Source organism: Panthera leo, chromosome A2 (assembly GCF_018350215.1).
Source record: "Panthera leo isolate Ple1 chromosome A2, P.leo_Ple1_pat1.1, whole genome shotgun sequence".
NCBI lineage: Eukaryota > Metazoa > Chordata > Mammalia > Carnivora > Felidae > Panthera > Panthera leo.
In genome coordinates, this window is record NC_056680.1 from 661,701 (window position 1) to 677,276 (window position 15,576).

The 15,576-nt window shown below is 68.0% G+C and overlaps 2 protein-coding genes across 5 annotated transcripts; one reads left to right on the forward strand and one right to left on the reverse strand.

Moving 5' to 3' along the window:
* Positions 1 to 225: 225 nt before the first annotated feature.
* LOC122213673 (CACN subunit beta associated regulatory protein) lies at positions 226 to 8,860 on the reverse strand. Of its 4 annotated transcripts, none has more exons than XM_042927759.1 (10): positions 8,832 to 8,860; positions 6,916 to 7,032; positions 6,678 to 6,817; positions 6,390 to 6,454; positions 5,902 to 6,046; positions 5,523 to 5,694; positions 5,155 to 5,343; positions 4,589 to 4,799; positions 3,220 to 3,403; positions 226 to 2,306 (listed from the first exon to the last, which is right to left on the reverse strand). In XM_042927759.1, exons 2-10 carry the CDS (start codon positions 7,009 to 7,011, stop codon positions 1,238 to 1,240), a joined length of 2,271 nt encoding a protein of 756 aa, XP_042783693.1. In that variant the 5' UTR covers positions 7,012 to 7,032; positions 8,832 to 8,860; the 3' UTR covers positions 226 to 1,237. The 4 variants fall into 4 exon arrangements, with proteins under 4 accessions (XP_042783693.1, XP_042783695.1, XP_042783694.1 ...); XM_042927761.1 differs by lacking the exon at positions 8,832 to 8,860 and adding an exon at positions 7,487 to 7,514 and having other exon boundaries at positions 5,155 to 5,302; positions 5,523 to 5,618; XM_042927760.1 differs by lacking the exon at positions 8,832 to 8,860 and adding an exon at positions 7,487 to 7,514 and having other exon boundaries at positions 5,206 to 5,343.
* Positions 8,861 to 11,620: 2,760 nt separating this feature from the next.
* Positions 11,621 to 13,976, forward strand: ATP5F1D (ATP synthase F1 subunit delta). Its single transcript, XM_042927380.1, has 4 exons — positions 11,621 to 11,886; positions 12,617 to 12,770; positions 13,263 to 13,351; positions 13,456 to 13,976. The coding sequence occupies exons 1-4, from the start codon at positions 11,746 to 11,748 to the stop codon at positions 13,576 to 13,578; spliced, it is 507 nt and encodes a 168-aa protein (XP_042783314.1). The 5' UTR covers positions 11,621 to 11,745; the 3' UTR covers positions 13,579 to 13,976.
* Positions 13,977 to 15,576: the final 1,600 nt, after the last annotated feature.

Consider the following 15,576-nt stretch of genomic DNA (forward strand, 5'->3'; position numbering starts at 1 on the left):
GCCGGCTGGCAGGTGGTCGGGTGGTGGGAACTGGGGCTTCCAAGGGGGTCTGTCTTTGGCCACGCTGGACAGGAGTCCCCTCAGTGGTGACCGGTCTCCCCGAAGCTCCCCAGGGCCCTCGGCTCCCCAGTGCAGCAGCTGGGGGGCCTGATCGCAGGACCCCGACCCTCTTTCCAAGTTCTCTGTGCCCCTGGGTCCCCAGAGAAAACCCGAACTAAGCAAGAGTGTGCAGTAAATATTTATAATCAACCAGAAAACAAACACAAGAAACTCCATCACTGGATGGTACACAGACGGCACGAAGCTCCGAGGGGAGGGGCGGGGTGGGGCGACTCGGCCGCAGGCGAGGGCTGCCCCATCTTTTGGCAATAAATAAAGCTTGGGAAACTTGAAACCTTGGCCGTTTGGGTTTTGTGTCTTAAAACATGACAGAGTTCCGGCTGCTCTTTGGACGGTGCACCTGCGGGGCGGGCGGGTGGCCCACTCACATGCTTTGGGTGGGCGTGGGAACTCGGCGGGAGGGGGTGGCGGCGAGGCGTTGTTTATTGCTCGGAGGGGGCGCAGACTGCCGCGAGCACATGCCGCAGTGAGGTAAACAGCTTCAGGGGTTCGGCGGCTGCGGCCTCCACCCGACCTGCGCTGCAGAGCCGGCGCCGGCCGGCCCCGATCTCTCCGGAGCCCCGGGCCCTAGAGGGCCCGCGCGCGTGCGCCCTGGGAAGGCCTTCAGCGCGTGCAGCCCAGACACGCCTCGAGGCTCCACTGGTCCTGGTAGGGGCGCCCTGCGCATGCGCCGTCCCGCATCGCCCGCCCCTGCCCCAGGGAGCAGGTCCTGCGGGAGCGCCTCCCGGTGCTCTGTGCCCGAGACGCCACCACTCAGAGGCTGCTGTCTAGGGTGGAAGGCAGGTGAACGTTCTCCCCGGGTGCCCGAAGAGGAGAGCCTGCCTCGCCCCCTCCAGCCGAGCCAGGGCCCTGCAGCCTCGCGCTTTGGGAAGCCACAGGGCACCTGCTAAGTGCCCAACGGGGACCGTGTGCGCGTGCCCACCAGAGGCAGCTCGAGGGTGTCACGAGGACGCGAGCACGCGCACGTGGGGGCGGCCAGAAGACCCGCGCGCGTGCGCGCGCGAGGCCCCGCGGCCCCAGCGCTCGCGCCCCGGAGCGTCGCGCCCCAGGCGGGTCCCGTGGCAGGGGTCCCGGGCGGCGCCGGAGAAGCTGACGAGGTGGGTGCAGGAGGCAGGGCTTAGGCAGGGCTGTGGTCGGGAGACGTGGGCGCGGCGGCGGCCAGCGTGGGAGCGGTGGCGATGGGCTGGGGGAGGCGCGGCGGGAAGAGTCTGTCATCGAGGCCAGCCGCCAGCTTGTCCAGCAGCGTCCCCGGGGGCCCGACGCACAGGCCCGAGCCGGGGCAGGTGCTGCTGCCACCGCCGGGCTCCTCTTCGATGACCGGGATGGCGGGCGCGGCCGGTTCGTCGCCCGCGCGGCCCTCTGGGGGGCAGTCGACGCTGTCGCCTCGGCGCAGGGGCGCGCGCGTGGGGCGGGAGTCGGCCCCGAAAGGGGCCGCGGGCGGGGCAGGGGTCGTGGCGCGCGCGCCGGGGTCGCTGTGCTGCCGGCCGCGCTGCTGCCACTGCTTGCGCGTGTGGGGGTGCGCGCGCGCGCGATGGCGCGTGGCGCAGGGCAGCGTGTCGTCGAAGTGCGGGTCGTGGCGCAGGAACTCGTGGAAGAGTGCATCCGTCTTCTCGTCAATGCTGTAGTCGCGGCGCGGGGCGCGGCGGGGCCAGGCGCGCGGGCTGCGGGGCCGGACGGGCGCCTCGGTGGGCGCCGGCGCCCCCTCGAAGCTGGTGCCCACAGTGGCCGTGCGGCCGGCGCTGGTGAAGGAAGAGCGCTTCTCGGACGCGCTGAGGAGCCCGTCCTCGCCGGCGCCGCGGCCCTCAATGCTGGCGTAGCCGCTGTCCATCTGCAACAGCTTTCGCGGACCTCCCGCCTCGCTGTCTGCCGGCCGGGGGGTGGGGGGCGGCGAGGGCGGTGGGAAAGTGGGCACGGTGGTCCCGGAGCCCGAGCCCGAGCTGTCGCCGCTGCGCACCGAGTCGCGGTCGTTGCCACTGCTGCTGTGGTCCGAGGCGGCAGCCGCGTGCAGCTCAAGAGAGGCTCGCAGGCTCCAGATATCCCGGTAGGTGGTCTGGGCCTGCTCTGGCCCCGAGTCCCGCTCACCATCAGATTCCTGCTGCTGCTCAGGCCCCGCACCACCACTGCGCTCGGGGGGAGACTCGGGGCTCGCTCCTCCCGCGGCGCCCGCCTCCTCCGCTGCCTCTAGCCTGCAAGCCAGGCCGCAGCAGTCAAGAAGGCTGTGTGCGCCCCTGCACGTTCTCCCCAGCCACCCTGCCTCTGGGTCCGGAAGGGTGGGCGCCGGTGGGGACCCCCTAGGCTCGGCCAGGCTCTGCGGAGAGCGGATTTTAAGAAAATGCTGGCGGTCCCTGTTGCAGGGGGTGGTTTCTGGATCAACCCCAAGCCTTCCTGGCACCTGCCTTTCAATCGTGGCTTTTTTTTTTTTTTTTTTTTTTTTTTTTACAATATCTGACCCAAGCACCTGCTGGCGTTGCAGGTGGCTGGCGCCGCACCCACAGAGTTAACATTCCCCTGTGGCGCTCCCCTCTTCCTAACACCTCAGCGGAGCAGGAAGTGGCTGGGATGGACGGGGCCAGGCGGGAGTCCAGCTCGGCCCCTACTCCCCAGCGGGACTACTCAGGCAGCTGCACCACCCCAGTACCTCCGTCTGTGGGGCTGGGGGAGGAGGTGCTGCTGGCAGAAGTAGCCACAATTTCTGAGAAGAGGCCATCCAGCCTTCAGGAACACGGGCAGGAAGGAAGGGGCAGCAGGCCACAGCGGACCCCTCGGGGCCGTGGACTCTACCAGGGAGCAGTAATATCCAAGCAGGCACACGCCCCTGGCAGCCCTGCCTGGGCAGGCGTCCTGTCCTGGCGACCCTGTGGCCATCGTCCAGGGCCCCACCTGCCCCTCTGCCCTTACCCAGTCTCCCCCAGTTTCCCTCTTCTGGTCCTTGCTGGAGAGGTGGCCCCAGTGAGGCAGTCTCCAGGAGGGACGATGGAGCTGGAAGAATGTGATAGGTCTGCAGGGTGGGGAAAGCCCTCCCCAGGCCACTTAGCGGGGGACTGGGTGGGGCGGGGGCCCACAGGTCCACCCCTGACGCTTCTATCTACTACAAAATACCTGCCGAGAGCGGGGGATGGGCTGGCGGGGCTGGCCAGAAAGGGACGGGGGGGCGGGAAGGCCACCGTGTCGCCTGCGCTGGCGATGTACTGGATGAAGTCCATGTGGGGGGCGTCCCCCTCCTCCTGCTCGGTGCTCTCGCTGGCTGCCCGCTGCCGCTGGAAGTGGTGCCGCTTGGGGGAGCCTGTGCAGAGGAAGGCGCGTCAGCCTGCCCGAGTCCCTCCCGGCCCCGGGCCGCAAGGAGCAGCCTGGGTCAGGGGTGCGCTGAGGTGCCGTGGCGGTAGCGGGACCCCCAAGCAGCTCTGGCCACGAAAGCATGGCCGGAGCAGGTCTGCACTGGACACCTGGAGGCGGGCGCCGCTGAGCTAAGAGGCAGAAGCCGGGACACGTGGGAGGATGAGGGACAGGCTGGCGGGGGCCGCCGAGGGGAGAGAGGGGAGGCCTCTTCTGCCAGCTCGACCTCCACCCACGGGCCCCCTGGAGGGCCTAGGCGAAGCTCTGGTGGGAAGGGGGGGGGGGCGGGGGACAGTCACCCGGCAAACAGGCCCCAGGCACTTGCACACCTATGCCTGACTCTAATCACCCTCGGGGACCACGGGCTCCGTCTCAGCTCCCAACGGCAGTGCAGTAGGCCGCCTTCCCCGCCCAGGAGCGCCTCGGCCAGAACTCGCTCCCCCTCCCCTGCAGCACTAGCTGGCACCAGGCCCCGACGAGGGGCTTGTGCTCTCTCCTTAGCTCTCCTGACCCCAGGACCCCCCACCTCCACAGCGCCGCCTGTCCCGGCTCAGCTCCCTTGGGCAGGGGCCTGTTGGTACCCGCCGCTCAGGGTGGCCACCTCCCCACCCCCGACACGTGCTCCTGCTCTGGGCTGAGGATAAGAAGGCCCTATAGCCAGGGCTCCACGAGACCAGAGGTCTACAGGAGGGAAGAGCTGCCGCGTTAGTTCAGGGGTGGGTGCACTACGGCTCGCAGGCCAGATGGGCCCACGACCTATCATCCTGAAGACCGTTTCGCACCGGCCCATCCCTGCGTTCGCTTAGACACGCAGTCTGTGGCTGCTCCCACGCTGCCCGGCCAGACAGACCACGGATCCAAAACCGCTACGGCCTCGCAGCTTGCAGAAAAAGCTCACCCATCTCTGCCGTGGTCTGACGGTGCCCCTGCTTTCCTGGAGCAGAGCGCACGGCCCAACCAGCTGTAAGCCCTGGGGCAAGATGCCCAGTGGCCAAGGGGTGCTGCTGGCCAGCCCGGGGCAGGAGCCCGAGGCCCCTGGGGAGCAGTGACCCCTCCCTGTGCAGAACCTCGCTCTGTAAGGCTGCCCGGGGCTGTACTCTCCGGGCCCTGGTCTCTACCCAGGGCCGCCGCTCACCTCTTGTGTCCAGACTAGATGCCCGCTGGCTGGGGTCCAGCTTCCATTTCTTGACCTTGAAGTACGGGCTGGCCCCGTCCAGGCTGGTGTGGCGCCGCAGGCGGGTGAAGAAATGCAGGACAGGTCCTGCCCCGGAGCCTGGACCTGCCTCCTCGGGTGCCCCTGTGGCCCCCGACCCGACGGGCTTGGTGCTCCGGGCGCCTGCATCCGCCTGGAAGGAAGGAGGGAGGCGGTCAGGCACAAAGACCCTCCCAGTGCTGCCCCAGCCTGGGCCGCAGCTCTGCGCTCCCCCCTCCCCACCCCCAGTGCAGAGGGGGAACACACAGCTCTCAGCGGGTGGGTGGCAGCTGGACTAAGCTCAGGGGTTCAGCCAGGCGCTGGGCAGCTCTGTGGTCCCCAGCCCCGGACAGACAGGCTCCTGAGGACGAGTGTCCGAGAGCACGCGTCCCTGGTCTGACGAGTGCCCCGCGCGCGTGTTCTACGCCCTGCCGGCCCCTCTCCCTCCCACGCAGGGGGACCGGGCAGGAGCAAGGGAAGCCATGGCAGGGGGGAGGCCACAGGCTGACCTCGGTCCTGGAGTGGGGCAGGGAGGGGAGGGGCCGCTCGGGGGCCCTCACCCAGGCGCCTTCCCCGGAGTCGCTGGACGCCAAGGGGCTGATCTCGAAGTCGGCAGGGCCCGCGGCCGAGTTGTAGGGGTCACCTGGCAGGGCGGAGCTGGGGCCCACAGAGCGGCCGGTGAGGGCCTTCCCCGGGGGCTGGGGGAGGAAGCAGTAACAGGTCAAAGAGCACGGGTGCGTGAGGGGGAGCGCTGGACCCACAGCCCTCTGTGCACCCCGGCCAGGCGCCCCCTCCCTGTCCCGAGGTGCGGGGCCCAGCCCAGAGGGTGGGTGTCCCGCCCGCTGAGCACCAGGCTGGCGGCCGCCCGCACGCTCACCTGGAATATGGCGAGACTGGCCTTGGGGGCGGCAGCGGCGTGGGGGGGGGTGGTGGCGCTGGCTTCACCCGAGTCGCACTCGTGGATGGTGATGATCTTGAGGGGTGGCAGGTGCAGGTGGGTGAGGCGGGCATTCTTCAGGTGGTGGAAGTCCCCCTCCGTCAGGGTGTACCTGTGCCCGGCACGCCTGCCCGTCACCACGCCAGCCGGCCCCCCCCGTGCTCAGCCCGAACCCCCGAGCCCGCCCCTGCTGCCGTCCCTGTTGGTTTGGGGTCGGGGGCGGAAGGCAGGACCCGACTCCCAGGGAGCCCAATCGCAGGGCATCAGGCTCCCACCCCTCCCCAGGGACTGGCTCCCTTCATGCTGCGCCACTCCTTACCGGCGCCCCTTGTCCTGTGACTTCCGACTCTGCTCAAACAGGGCTGCTTCGTTGAAGGACACCCGGCGGCCCGTGGAGCTGGTGGACAGGAAGCGCTCCGTCTCCGCGTCCTGGCCCTCGGGGTCCTCCCCCCTGAAGTCAGGGTCTGCGAGGAGAGCCGAGAGGGTGGGCCCCGGGCGGGCCTCGCCTGGTGCTGGACCGGCGACCGCTGGGGGGTGGGTCGGGGAAGGGTCGAGGGGTGGGGCCCGACTGAGCGCTGGGACGGGGCAGGGGCGAGGTGGGCACTCACACATCCGCTCACACACTCACTCGCTCAGCACGCGCCTGTGAGCACCTACGCGGGCTCTAAGGAAACAGAGATGAGTCGGAATCGAGCTGCGCCCAGTCTGGTGGGGGAGACAGACAGACACAGCCGGTCAGGCGGCCCAAGGGGGCGGGCAGGAGGGCGGGCAGGTGGGCAGGGGTCAGAGCCTGGCGGGGCGCCGCACCTTGGGCTGGATGAGCGCTGCTGTCCAGGTACGTGGTGGTGGTCTTCTCTGCTTCCTCCATGGCTCTGGGGAGAGACCGCGGGGGGGCCCCAAGGTGGGACGGGGCAGGCAGACAGTGCTGCCCGAGCTCCTCCCGCCAAGCCGCAGCCCAGGCAGCCCGCACTCACCCGGCCCCACACAGGCCCCCGGATGCCCGCAGAGCAAGCGCAAGCCTGCGCGCACGTCCCCCTCCTCCCCACCCCCCGCTGGCGCTCCCAGGGGGGCCCCAAGGCTGGGTGGGCTGCACACCTGTTGAAGCGCCGGTGGACCTCCCAGCAGCGCCTGCACAGGAGCAGGACTCCGGACAGCACCACGAGAGTGCCACCGACAAAGAGCGACAGGACCACCACCAGCAGCACGTAGTTGTTGAGGATGGGGTCAGGCTCCGCCTGTGGGCCGGCAGGGGTCAGGACCGCTGGGGGCGGCCTCCGGAGGCCCGGCCCAGCCCGCCCCGCCCAGCAGCCCCACTCCGGGCCCCCTCACTCACGGTGGGGCTGCTGGTGGTGTTGTCCCACCTCGAGGTCAGGGCAGCCGTGGCGGCGGTGCTTGCGGCGGCGGTGGCCATGGTGGGCGTGGGCTGCATCTTGAAGCTAGGAGGAGGGGCCTGGGGGGGGGGGGGGACAGGGCGTGCTCAGACCAGCTCCTCCGCCTGCTCTCCCTCCCGGCTCCCAGGGAGAGGGAGTGGGAGTAAGAGTCCACAGGGGGGCGGTGACTCACGGAGAGGTGGAGGAGAGCCCCGGGGTAGCCCCCACCCCGCTTAGATCGACCCCGGGACCTCCGTTTCCCCCTGCTCAAAACGGGGGAGGCGTCTGCTCTCCACCACCTCCCCAGCCGGTGGGGCCGGCCCGGCGAGCTGGCCGGGAAGCCTGCCCGGAAAAGGGGAAGCACTCCTAGGAGGAATAGGGAAACTGAGGATGTCAGCTCGCTCCCGCGAGACCCAGGAGCCCTGCCTGCCCCCTCACGGGAGAGGAAGGGGCTGCCTCAGCGCAAGAGGCTGGTTCCGCGGTAGCGGTACAGGGACCGTGGAGGGGGGCGGAGGCACGGAGCTCAGGGACTACCAAGTCACGACTCCCGGAGGTAGCTGTCCCCCCCCCCCCCCCCCCCCCCGGTGCTAGGGGGAGCGAAAAGGCCAAAGAAGGCGCATGTGTTCCCAGCCCTGAAGAATCTGGTTCCCATGGCGACCGAGCCAGCGGGCCGAGCGGGGAGGGGGAAGTGGGGGGGGGGGGGGTTGCCAGGGAGCACTGGGGAGAGGAGGGGGCGCGGGGGAGGGAGGCCTCCTGCAGGGCGGCTTGAGCCGGTCCTGGGCGGCAAGATGGCTGCTGCAGCGGCCTCCCCGCCGGTGCCCAGCGCGGGGCCCGGCGCCTCGGCGGGCGAGCAGGCCAGCCTCCACCTCTGCCTGGCGCTAGGAGTAAACTGAGGCCGGGGACGGGAGCTCAGCCCTCGGCAAAGGGACTGCTCGCACGTTGCACCTGACGGCCCTCCCCAACTCCAGCTCCTCCCGGTGGGAAGGACCGGGGACTGCACTCCGGGATCTCAGGGAGCAGAGGCCGGGCCGGGATGACCAGCAGCGCTCAGCAGGCAGGGCGTGCGTTCGGTCCTTCCCCAGAGGAAAGAGGGAACCTGTACACAGGCTCCCTCGTCCCCGACGCTTTCGGGTTTAACCCCACTCGACAGCGGGGTAAAGAGGCCCAGAGACGGGGGGCGGTGGGCACTGGCGAAACCCAGGCGTTCTCAGCGCCGCGGTCCGAGAACGGCCCGGCTCCCGGGTATCCTCTGGGGGAGGGGGCGCGCATAAGTAGGTCGGGAAATGAGTTCCGGCTGTAGGGGGAGGGGGCAGGAGCGCAGGGACCGTGACAGGAGACCAGAAAAGATGGCAGGAGGCCGAAGGGGAAGAGAGGTGGACTCGCGGGGGTAGGCGGGGACCGGAGCCGAGGGCGGACGCTCCCCACGGGCCCGCCCCTGAGGTCCAGCCGGGCCTCCCCGAGCTCGCTCGCCACCGCGCCCATCCCCGCGCCCCCGGCCGACCCCGGGGACGAGCACGGCGAGCCCTGGAGGAGAGGCAGGAAGCCAGACTCCGGGCGCATCCCCGCTTCGGGCTAATCCCGGAGACGGGAGACGCAGACGCCATCACCCTCGCTGGATCTCACAGGGGAAACTGAGGCCGGGGGAGGGCGTGGGCGGGGGAATGTTCCTTTCCAGGCCGCGACGGGGGATGCAGGTTGCCTCCCCCACGCCCGCCCCAGCCCCCCACTCCCACCCCCTCCCTCCAGTCTCGCCGCCTCGCGGGAAGGGCCGGTGGTCCGGAGCCAGGTCGGGCCCCGGAGCCGGCGGCGATCGCGGGCCGCACGGCCCCCCCGCCTGCCCCCGCCCGCCTCGGCGTATCCCCGGGCCCGCCGCGCCTACCTCAGCGCCGGGGCGCGCGGCCCATGGGGGGCGGGCGGGCGGGCGGGCGGCTGCGCGGCGTTCCCGGCGGGCTCCGGTGCCCGGTGGCCGCGGAGCAGGCGGAGAATTTATGAATGGAGAGCGCGGCGCGCGGGGGAGGCAGGGCGCAAGAGGAGGGACCGCGCACGTGACCGCGTTGGCGGCGAGCCCGCTCCGACCCGCTGGGTGCCACCCGGTCCCGGGCAGACCGCCCCCGCCGCGCTCGCTGCCGCGTCTGGCTCGCAGCGTGCCGGCCACCGCCTCCCCTTCCCTTCCGGCGGGAGTGGGGGGCGGAGCCTGCGCTCCCGGACGCCCCCTCCCCACTCCGAGCCTCCCTCTCCCGCGGCCGCTGAGTCTCCACCCCCTCCCCTGCGGCACTGCTCCGGACCCTCGCCAGGGTCCGAGGGGCCGGGGGCCGGGAACGTAGGGGAGGAGACGGGTGCGTCGGCTTCCCCTCCTTCGCCTCCCCCAACTTGGGGGCCCCCAGGATGCAGTCTAGGCGGTGTTGGACACATGCCCCCCCACTTTCTCCCCCAATGTGCTGCAGACATTGCCAGGTTCACCGGGCGCTCTGCCTGTGGGGACGAGCAATGGGCCAAGGTAGTCACTATAATCTGTGCTGAGTGCCACCAGGGCCTTCGCAGCCCCGGGGTGACATCAGAACTACTCTGGCAGAAACTCCATGTCTGGTGAATCCCAAAGCTGCTTCCCCTTCTCCTCAGAGAATAGTGCTTCATCCTTCTAGATGCTTAGGACACCAGCCTGCACTGGCCTGGCCTGGGTCCTAGCCCAGCCCACCTGGCCCTACGCTCAGCACCCCACAATGGCACCTCTTTCTCCAGTGAAAACTGACACTGCCAGTCGAACCTCAGGGCCTTTGCACTTGCAGGTGCTGGGCCTGTCCGGCTCTTTCTCCACTCAGCTTCAAGATTCACTCCTTGGCCTCCTTCAACTCTCTCCCAAATGGCCAAGTCCCGTTATATCTCTTCATGGCTACCTTTGGTAACACAGCAACTCACACCCCACGTTTCAGTCCCCTGCTTCTTTCCACGGTCCTCGTGTTGTCTGTTATTTGCTCCAGTGTATTGTGTCGCTCCTCACCCCTTCCCCCACTACAGGGGTGAGTTCCGAGTCGAGCGCTGGGTCCCCAGGGGCTTGCACACTGGAGACAAGAATGTGCTTGTTAAGTGGGTAAATACTCAGCAAAGCTGGCTTAAGCGAGTGGGAGCTGAATGTGCAAAGGACCTGAGGTAAGAAACACTGTTTGTAACTCAACATGTGTTGGAAGGAACAAGGAAAGCCATCTTGTGGTTCCCAGCAGGAGAATGACCTGGTACCTCTGGCTGTGTGTGAAGGCACCTGCAGCGAGGAAAGGACAGGGGAGGAGGCTGGGGCCATGCAAACCAGTGATCGTGGCCATAGTGGCCCAACTGAGTGGACAGGTCCTGCCGATGGGTCCACTGGAGATTTCCAGAATCACGCTGGGTTGGGGACTCGAGTAACAGGTGGTGCCTTTACCCATTGGCCACCCTGGAGTAGAAACTGGACAGAAATTGTCCAATGGATGGGTTCCAGGAGCCGAATGATTAGGCAGATTGGGCTCGCCTCCATGTGGGGGCCAGAGCTCTGGGAAAAGTTGGGCTGAACACAGGATGCACCCCTAGAAACGCGAGTAGGGCTTCCGTCTGCACACACACACACACACACACACACACACACACACAGCGCCAGGATGTCCCTCACGGCGCTGGCCCAGAGGGGACGGGGGCTTGGGCACTAGGCCTGGGTCCTCCCTCGTTTGCAGGCCACAGGCGGCCGAGGCGCGGACAGCCCCTGGGGTTGGGGAGCCAATGGAGCAACACCTTGACGCAACGACCCCGTCCAGGTGCGACACCACCGCTGCAGCCTGCATCCCTCGCTCGGGAGCCAAGTCCCTTCCCGGCGTGGGCCCCAGGCCCGTGCATCCCGCACTCCGCGTTTTCCCTCAGACCAAGATGTGGGCCTGGGGGCCTGGCCTGGGGCGCCACCTGCGTGTGCGCGGGGGCGGAGTGGTGACGTCAACGCCGTGAGCGAGGCTGCGCGAGCCGCGGTGACATCAGCAGAGCCCCGGGCCGCCCGCGCACGCGTCCGTGCGTCACCGGCGCGCGGGGGCGGTGGCCGGGCGGGGCTGGGGCGAGCGCATCTCCGGTCGCGGGGCGCCCTCTGCTGGCGTCCTTGGGGATTGTATTCGAGCCGCGCCGGCTGGCCGTCCCCGCAACGTCTGCGTCTCTGACAGTCCGCTGGCTGCCCGCTCCCGCGTTCCCCCCCGCCTTCTGCTTTTCTTTTTCCTTTTTTTTTTTTTGGAGTTTATTTTTAAGTCATCTCTGCACCCAACATGGGGTTTGAACTCACAACCCTGAGATCAAGAGTTGCATGCTCTTCAGACTGGGCCAGCCAGGCGCCCGTTTTTCTTGTTTAGTTATTTGTTAACTTCTAACATGCTGTATGATTTGCGTATTCGTTACACTGAGTGTTAAACGTCCCCACCACCCCAAACCAGAGCCGGAATCTTGGCATTTCCCTTGATGGCTCTCTAGCGCCTGGCATCCGACGAGCGTCCCCCCAAATCTTGAATGCAAGTGACTCCTGTTCCGCGCAGGCTTCCGGTCCTCCCCCTTCCCCCCCCCCCCCCCCCCTTACCACCGGCAGGCTCCTGGGACTGGAAGGCAACTACAACCCCCAGCATGCTATGCGCGGAGCTCGGCGCGTCGTTGTTAAAGTCGCCTGCGGTTTGCTGGGGGTCGTAGTTCGCGCGTGCGCCTTCGCCCGGACTCCTCTTCCCAGACGTCTCTGCGCGTCGTCCTCCTCGTCCTCCTGGTTGCCCGCTTTCGGCCGGAGTCCGTTCGCCGCCGTCGCCATGCTGCCCGTCGCGGTCCTGCGCCGTCCCGGCCTGCGCTGCCTCGTCCGTCAGGCCCGCGCCTACGCTGAGGCTGCGGCTGCGCCGGCCCCGGCTGCGGGCCCGGGCCAGATGTCCTTCACCTTCGCCTCACCCACGCAGGTTCGGACTCCGGTCGGGCTCGGGACCCCTCCTTGATCACCGCCTCCAGTCGGGACCCGCTGTGGTCCGCAATCGGAGACCTCCATCCTTTGGGTTGTCGACCCTCATTTATCCCGCTCCCTGTGCCCCCTCCCCCGTGTGGTCCGAAATCCATCCCCAGGCCACCGCCTCCTGCTCCGGATCCGCGTCGGCGCCCCAGTGTGGTCAGGACTCCGGGGTCCCCAGCCTCCGAGTCTCGGAGGTCCCTAACTCCCCCTCCAGGACCCCGGACCGATGCCCCCTCCACCTGTGTCCCTCCGAGAGCCACCCCCAACCCCTGTGTCGTTGACCCGCGCCCTACGCCTTTCCAAGTGGTGTGGAATCCGAGCCCCATGAAGCTCTCCGAGTTCCCGAGCCATCCACCTGGAATCCAACGCCCCAGGGCTGGACCTCACCGTTCGCCCCGTCCCGCAGAACCCCGAGCCTCAGACACTTGTTGTCTTGTGTCTTCCTGGGTTGGCGCGCTTCTCGTGCTCTTGGAGCGTTTCTGTGGGGACGGGCTCCGTCTGGATTTTATCTTCTGTGCACTAAGATGCTGCTAGAGAACCAAAACAAGTATGCGCGTCCTCGTGGCTGCTCCCGTGTGTGTTCTGTCACCGTTGGGTCTTGCCTTGGGCCGTTTCACTGCAGGGCAGACTGAGATCCGGGCGGGGAGGACTGGCCTGCAGGGATTCCCCGTGTGTTCTTTCAGGTATTTTTCAACGGTGCCAACGTCCGGCAAGTGGACGTTCCCACGCAGACGGGAGCCTTTGGCATCCTGGCGGCCCACGTACCCACCTTGCAGGTCCTGCGGCCGGGGCTGGTGGTTGTCCACGCGGAGGACGGCACCACCTCCAAATACTTTGGTGCGTGCACCGGGACGGGGCTGGGCGGGGCCGCGTGCTTCAGCAGGCCCAAGTGTCTCGCTTCTCCGTGTGGACAGAAGCAGAGCCCACGAGAGAGACCAACCCGTGCCTCCAGTAGCTTGTGGTGGGTCAGGGTCTCGGTGGGGGCCGGGCGTCTGAGAGGGAAGCCCAGCCGATGGAGAGGGCGGGGGGGTGGGGGGGGCGGGTACTGGGTCCTAAGGAGAGCGTACCGCAGCGCAACTCTGAGGTACAGCCGAGATGCAGACCCAGCGCCCCGCTCACCCCTGAGCCCGGCTCAGCTGATGGGCTGGAGCTGGTGGGTGGAGGAAGGAGGCCCCGCTCCCCGTGTGCAGGTGCCAGTGGGCGACCATGGGCCCTGTGGGCATCTGCCTGTCTCCCGTGCTAGACCGCTCTGGAGCCACTTCTGTGGCTCTGGCCGACGGGGTCCCCCGCACCTGAACACGGAGCTCTCACGTGTGTCTTGTCCCGTAGTGAGTAGTGGCTCCGTCACAGTGAACGCTGATTCCTCAGTGCAGTTGTTGGCTGAAGAGGCCGTGACCTTGGACATGCTGGACGTGGGGGTGAGTGTTCCAGGGGAAGCTGATGGACCCAGGAGGCCACATCTGAGCCGGGGGCACCAGGCGGGGTCGCTGCTTGGCTCTCACCTGCTACCCACTTCCTGCAGGCCGCCAAGGTGAACCTGGAGAAGGCGCAGTCCGAGCTGTCAGGGGCAGCAGACGAGGCCTCCAGGGCCGAGATCCAAATCCGCATCGAGGCCAACGAGGCCCTGGTGAAAGCTCTCGAGTAGGCGGTCCGCGGCCCTTGCCAGCGGGGAAACCGAGGCCCAGGACCGGACCGGGGATGTCCCGGGCAGGCTGAGCCAGCTCGCGCGGGTCGTCTGATTGGGGGTGGGGAAGTGGGGAGAGAGGGGCCTCGAGCCACCTGGGGGATTCTTGGGTGGAGGGAGCGGTCTCGCCAAGAGGCCGCCAGGGGGCAGCGCACTGTCAGGCCTCCTAGCGAAGGGGGGCTCGGCTGAGACCCCGCTCTGCGTCTCACCCTTCCAGCCGCTCCCCCCGCCCCAACCCGACGTGCCACCCGCTTTCTCTCTAACCTTGTAGACTCTGCTGTGGAGCCCTCAGCTCCTAGTCCTGCCCCTGGGACAGCCCGCTCCCAGCTTGAGCCCCCCATTAAAAACCAGGGACCTGACTCGTGTATGCTGGTTTTGTCTCCTGCCTGGGCCTGTGGCTTCAGGACCTTGCCTGGCCTTTCCCGCAGTGCTCCTGTCCCCCCAGTGTGACGAGACGTTCAGTACCAGCCTCGGCCTCCAGGGTGTCGAAGCTGTGGCCCAAGAGATCCTTGAGGGTCTGGAGTAAACCGAGGAGCGGGGAGCTTACTCAGTGAAACCAGGGTGGGTGGTGGGCAGGGCGTTTGCCATCATCCCAGGAGGGTGGGTGTGGGCAAAGTTGCCAGCGGGGCCTGGGGACACAGCAGGCGGGGGCGTGGCCGCTGTTCCTGGGCTGGGCCTGGGCTGCTGGACAGCCCCCTGGGGCCCTGCCAGGTTTCAGGCTGCCCTGTGGGCTCCCCGGCCCGCCCCAGCCACGCTGGGAAGAGGCGTGCCCTGCCTGCTCCCACAGAGGCCCAGCCCTCTGCTCACCCGGCCTGTGGGTGGCCTGGGCTGGCCTTGCGCCCTCCTCCTCGGTGGTGTTGGCACCTCTGTGGCATCCGGGCCCCTGGGCTGGCCCCAGATGGGGTGGGGCAGCCGGGCGGGGGCAGCCCTGGCACCGGGCAGCTGCTCCATTCCTTCCCTTTTGCAACCGTGGGGGTGGCCCAGACGCTGGCTCCAGGTGGCCCGCGGGAGACTTTGGGGCAGGGGTCTCATTTTTCTCCTTCCTCAGCCCCGGGCCTCAGCAGGGTGGGCAAGGGGATTCCAGGGGCGTGAGTGTGCAGGAGAGTCCGGGCCTCCCCGTGTGTCATTGGCAGCCTGGAGGTGACGGGGAGGCCACCCCCAGGCATGTTGTCAGCACAGATGGGCTCTGTGCTCGTGTGTCACTGTCCCGTGCGAGTGACTGTCCCGTGGCTGTATTGGAGGCTCCAGGTAGTGGAGCCATGCTTGTGGGGGCCTCCAGACTAGCTCGCAGCTGTGGAGGGCTCCTAGCTGGGTCCCCCTCCTCAGGCTGGTAGGCCCAAGCAGCTGGCCCCCACTTCAGGAACCCCCAGCCCAGAGGACGCTGCGACAGCCATGGGATCACTTCTCCCTGTCCCCCGTTTTGGAGCGTTTTGGAGTCTAGGTTCTAGGGTTCCTGGCCAGGCCCTGGGAGCTATAAATAAGACCAAAGACACCGCGGGGGCTCCAGGAGGTGGTGAGAGGGTACAGCGACACCACCAAGACCGCAGCACCTTCACCAGGCCGCCAGACCGGCACCACCCACACCGGGAATCCTCCTATCCGTACCTCTCTGTGCCCTAAGAGATCTCAGCCTCTGGGGGGGGGGGGGGAGGTGGAAGGGTGGGCAGTCTCGGATGTAGGTAAGGCCCCTCAGCACTGTGCAGGGCCTCTGGGGGAAGTGCGAGCTTTGGAACCTTCCGGATGCCTCTGTCTGCTGTGGGCCTACGGGAACAGCCTGTGTTGTCCCCGGCCTTGCCCTGGGGTGGAGTGGAGCGGGCCCTGTGACCAGGAGCCAGGGGTCCTTTCCTCGAGGTCAGGCTCCCGTAAGGGTCCGTTCCTCTCCCAGGAAGGGGGTCCGCTCGCACTTGGTGTGTGCTCACACCCAGGAACCATCTAGAGCACGAGGATGCTCTGAAGAGG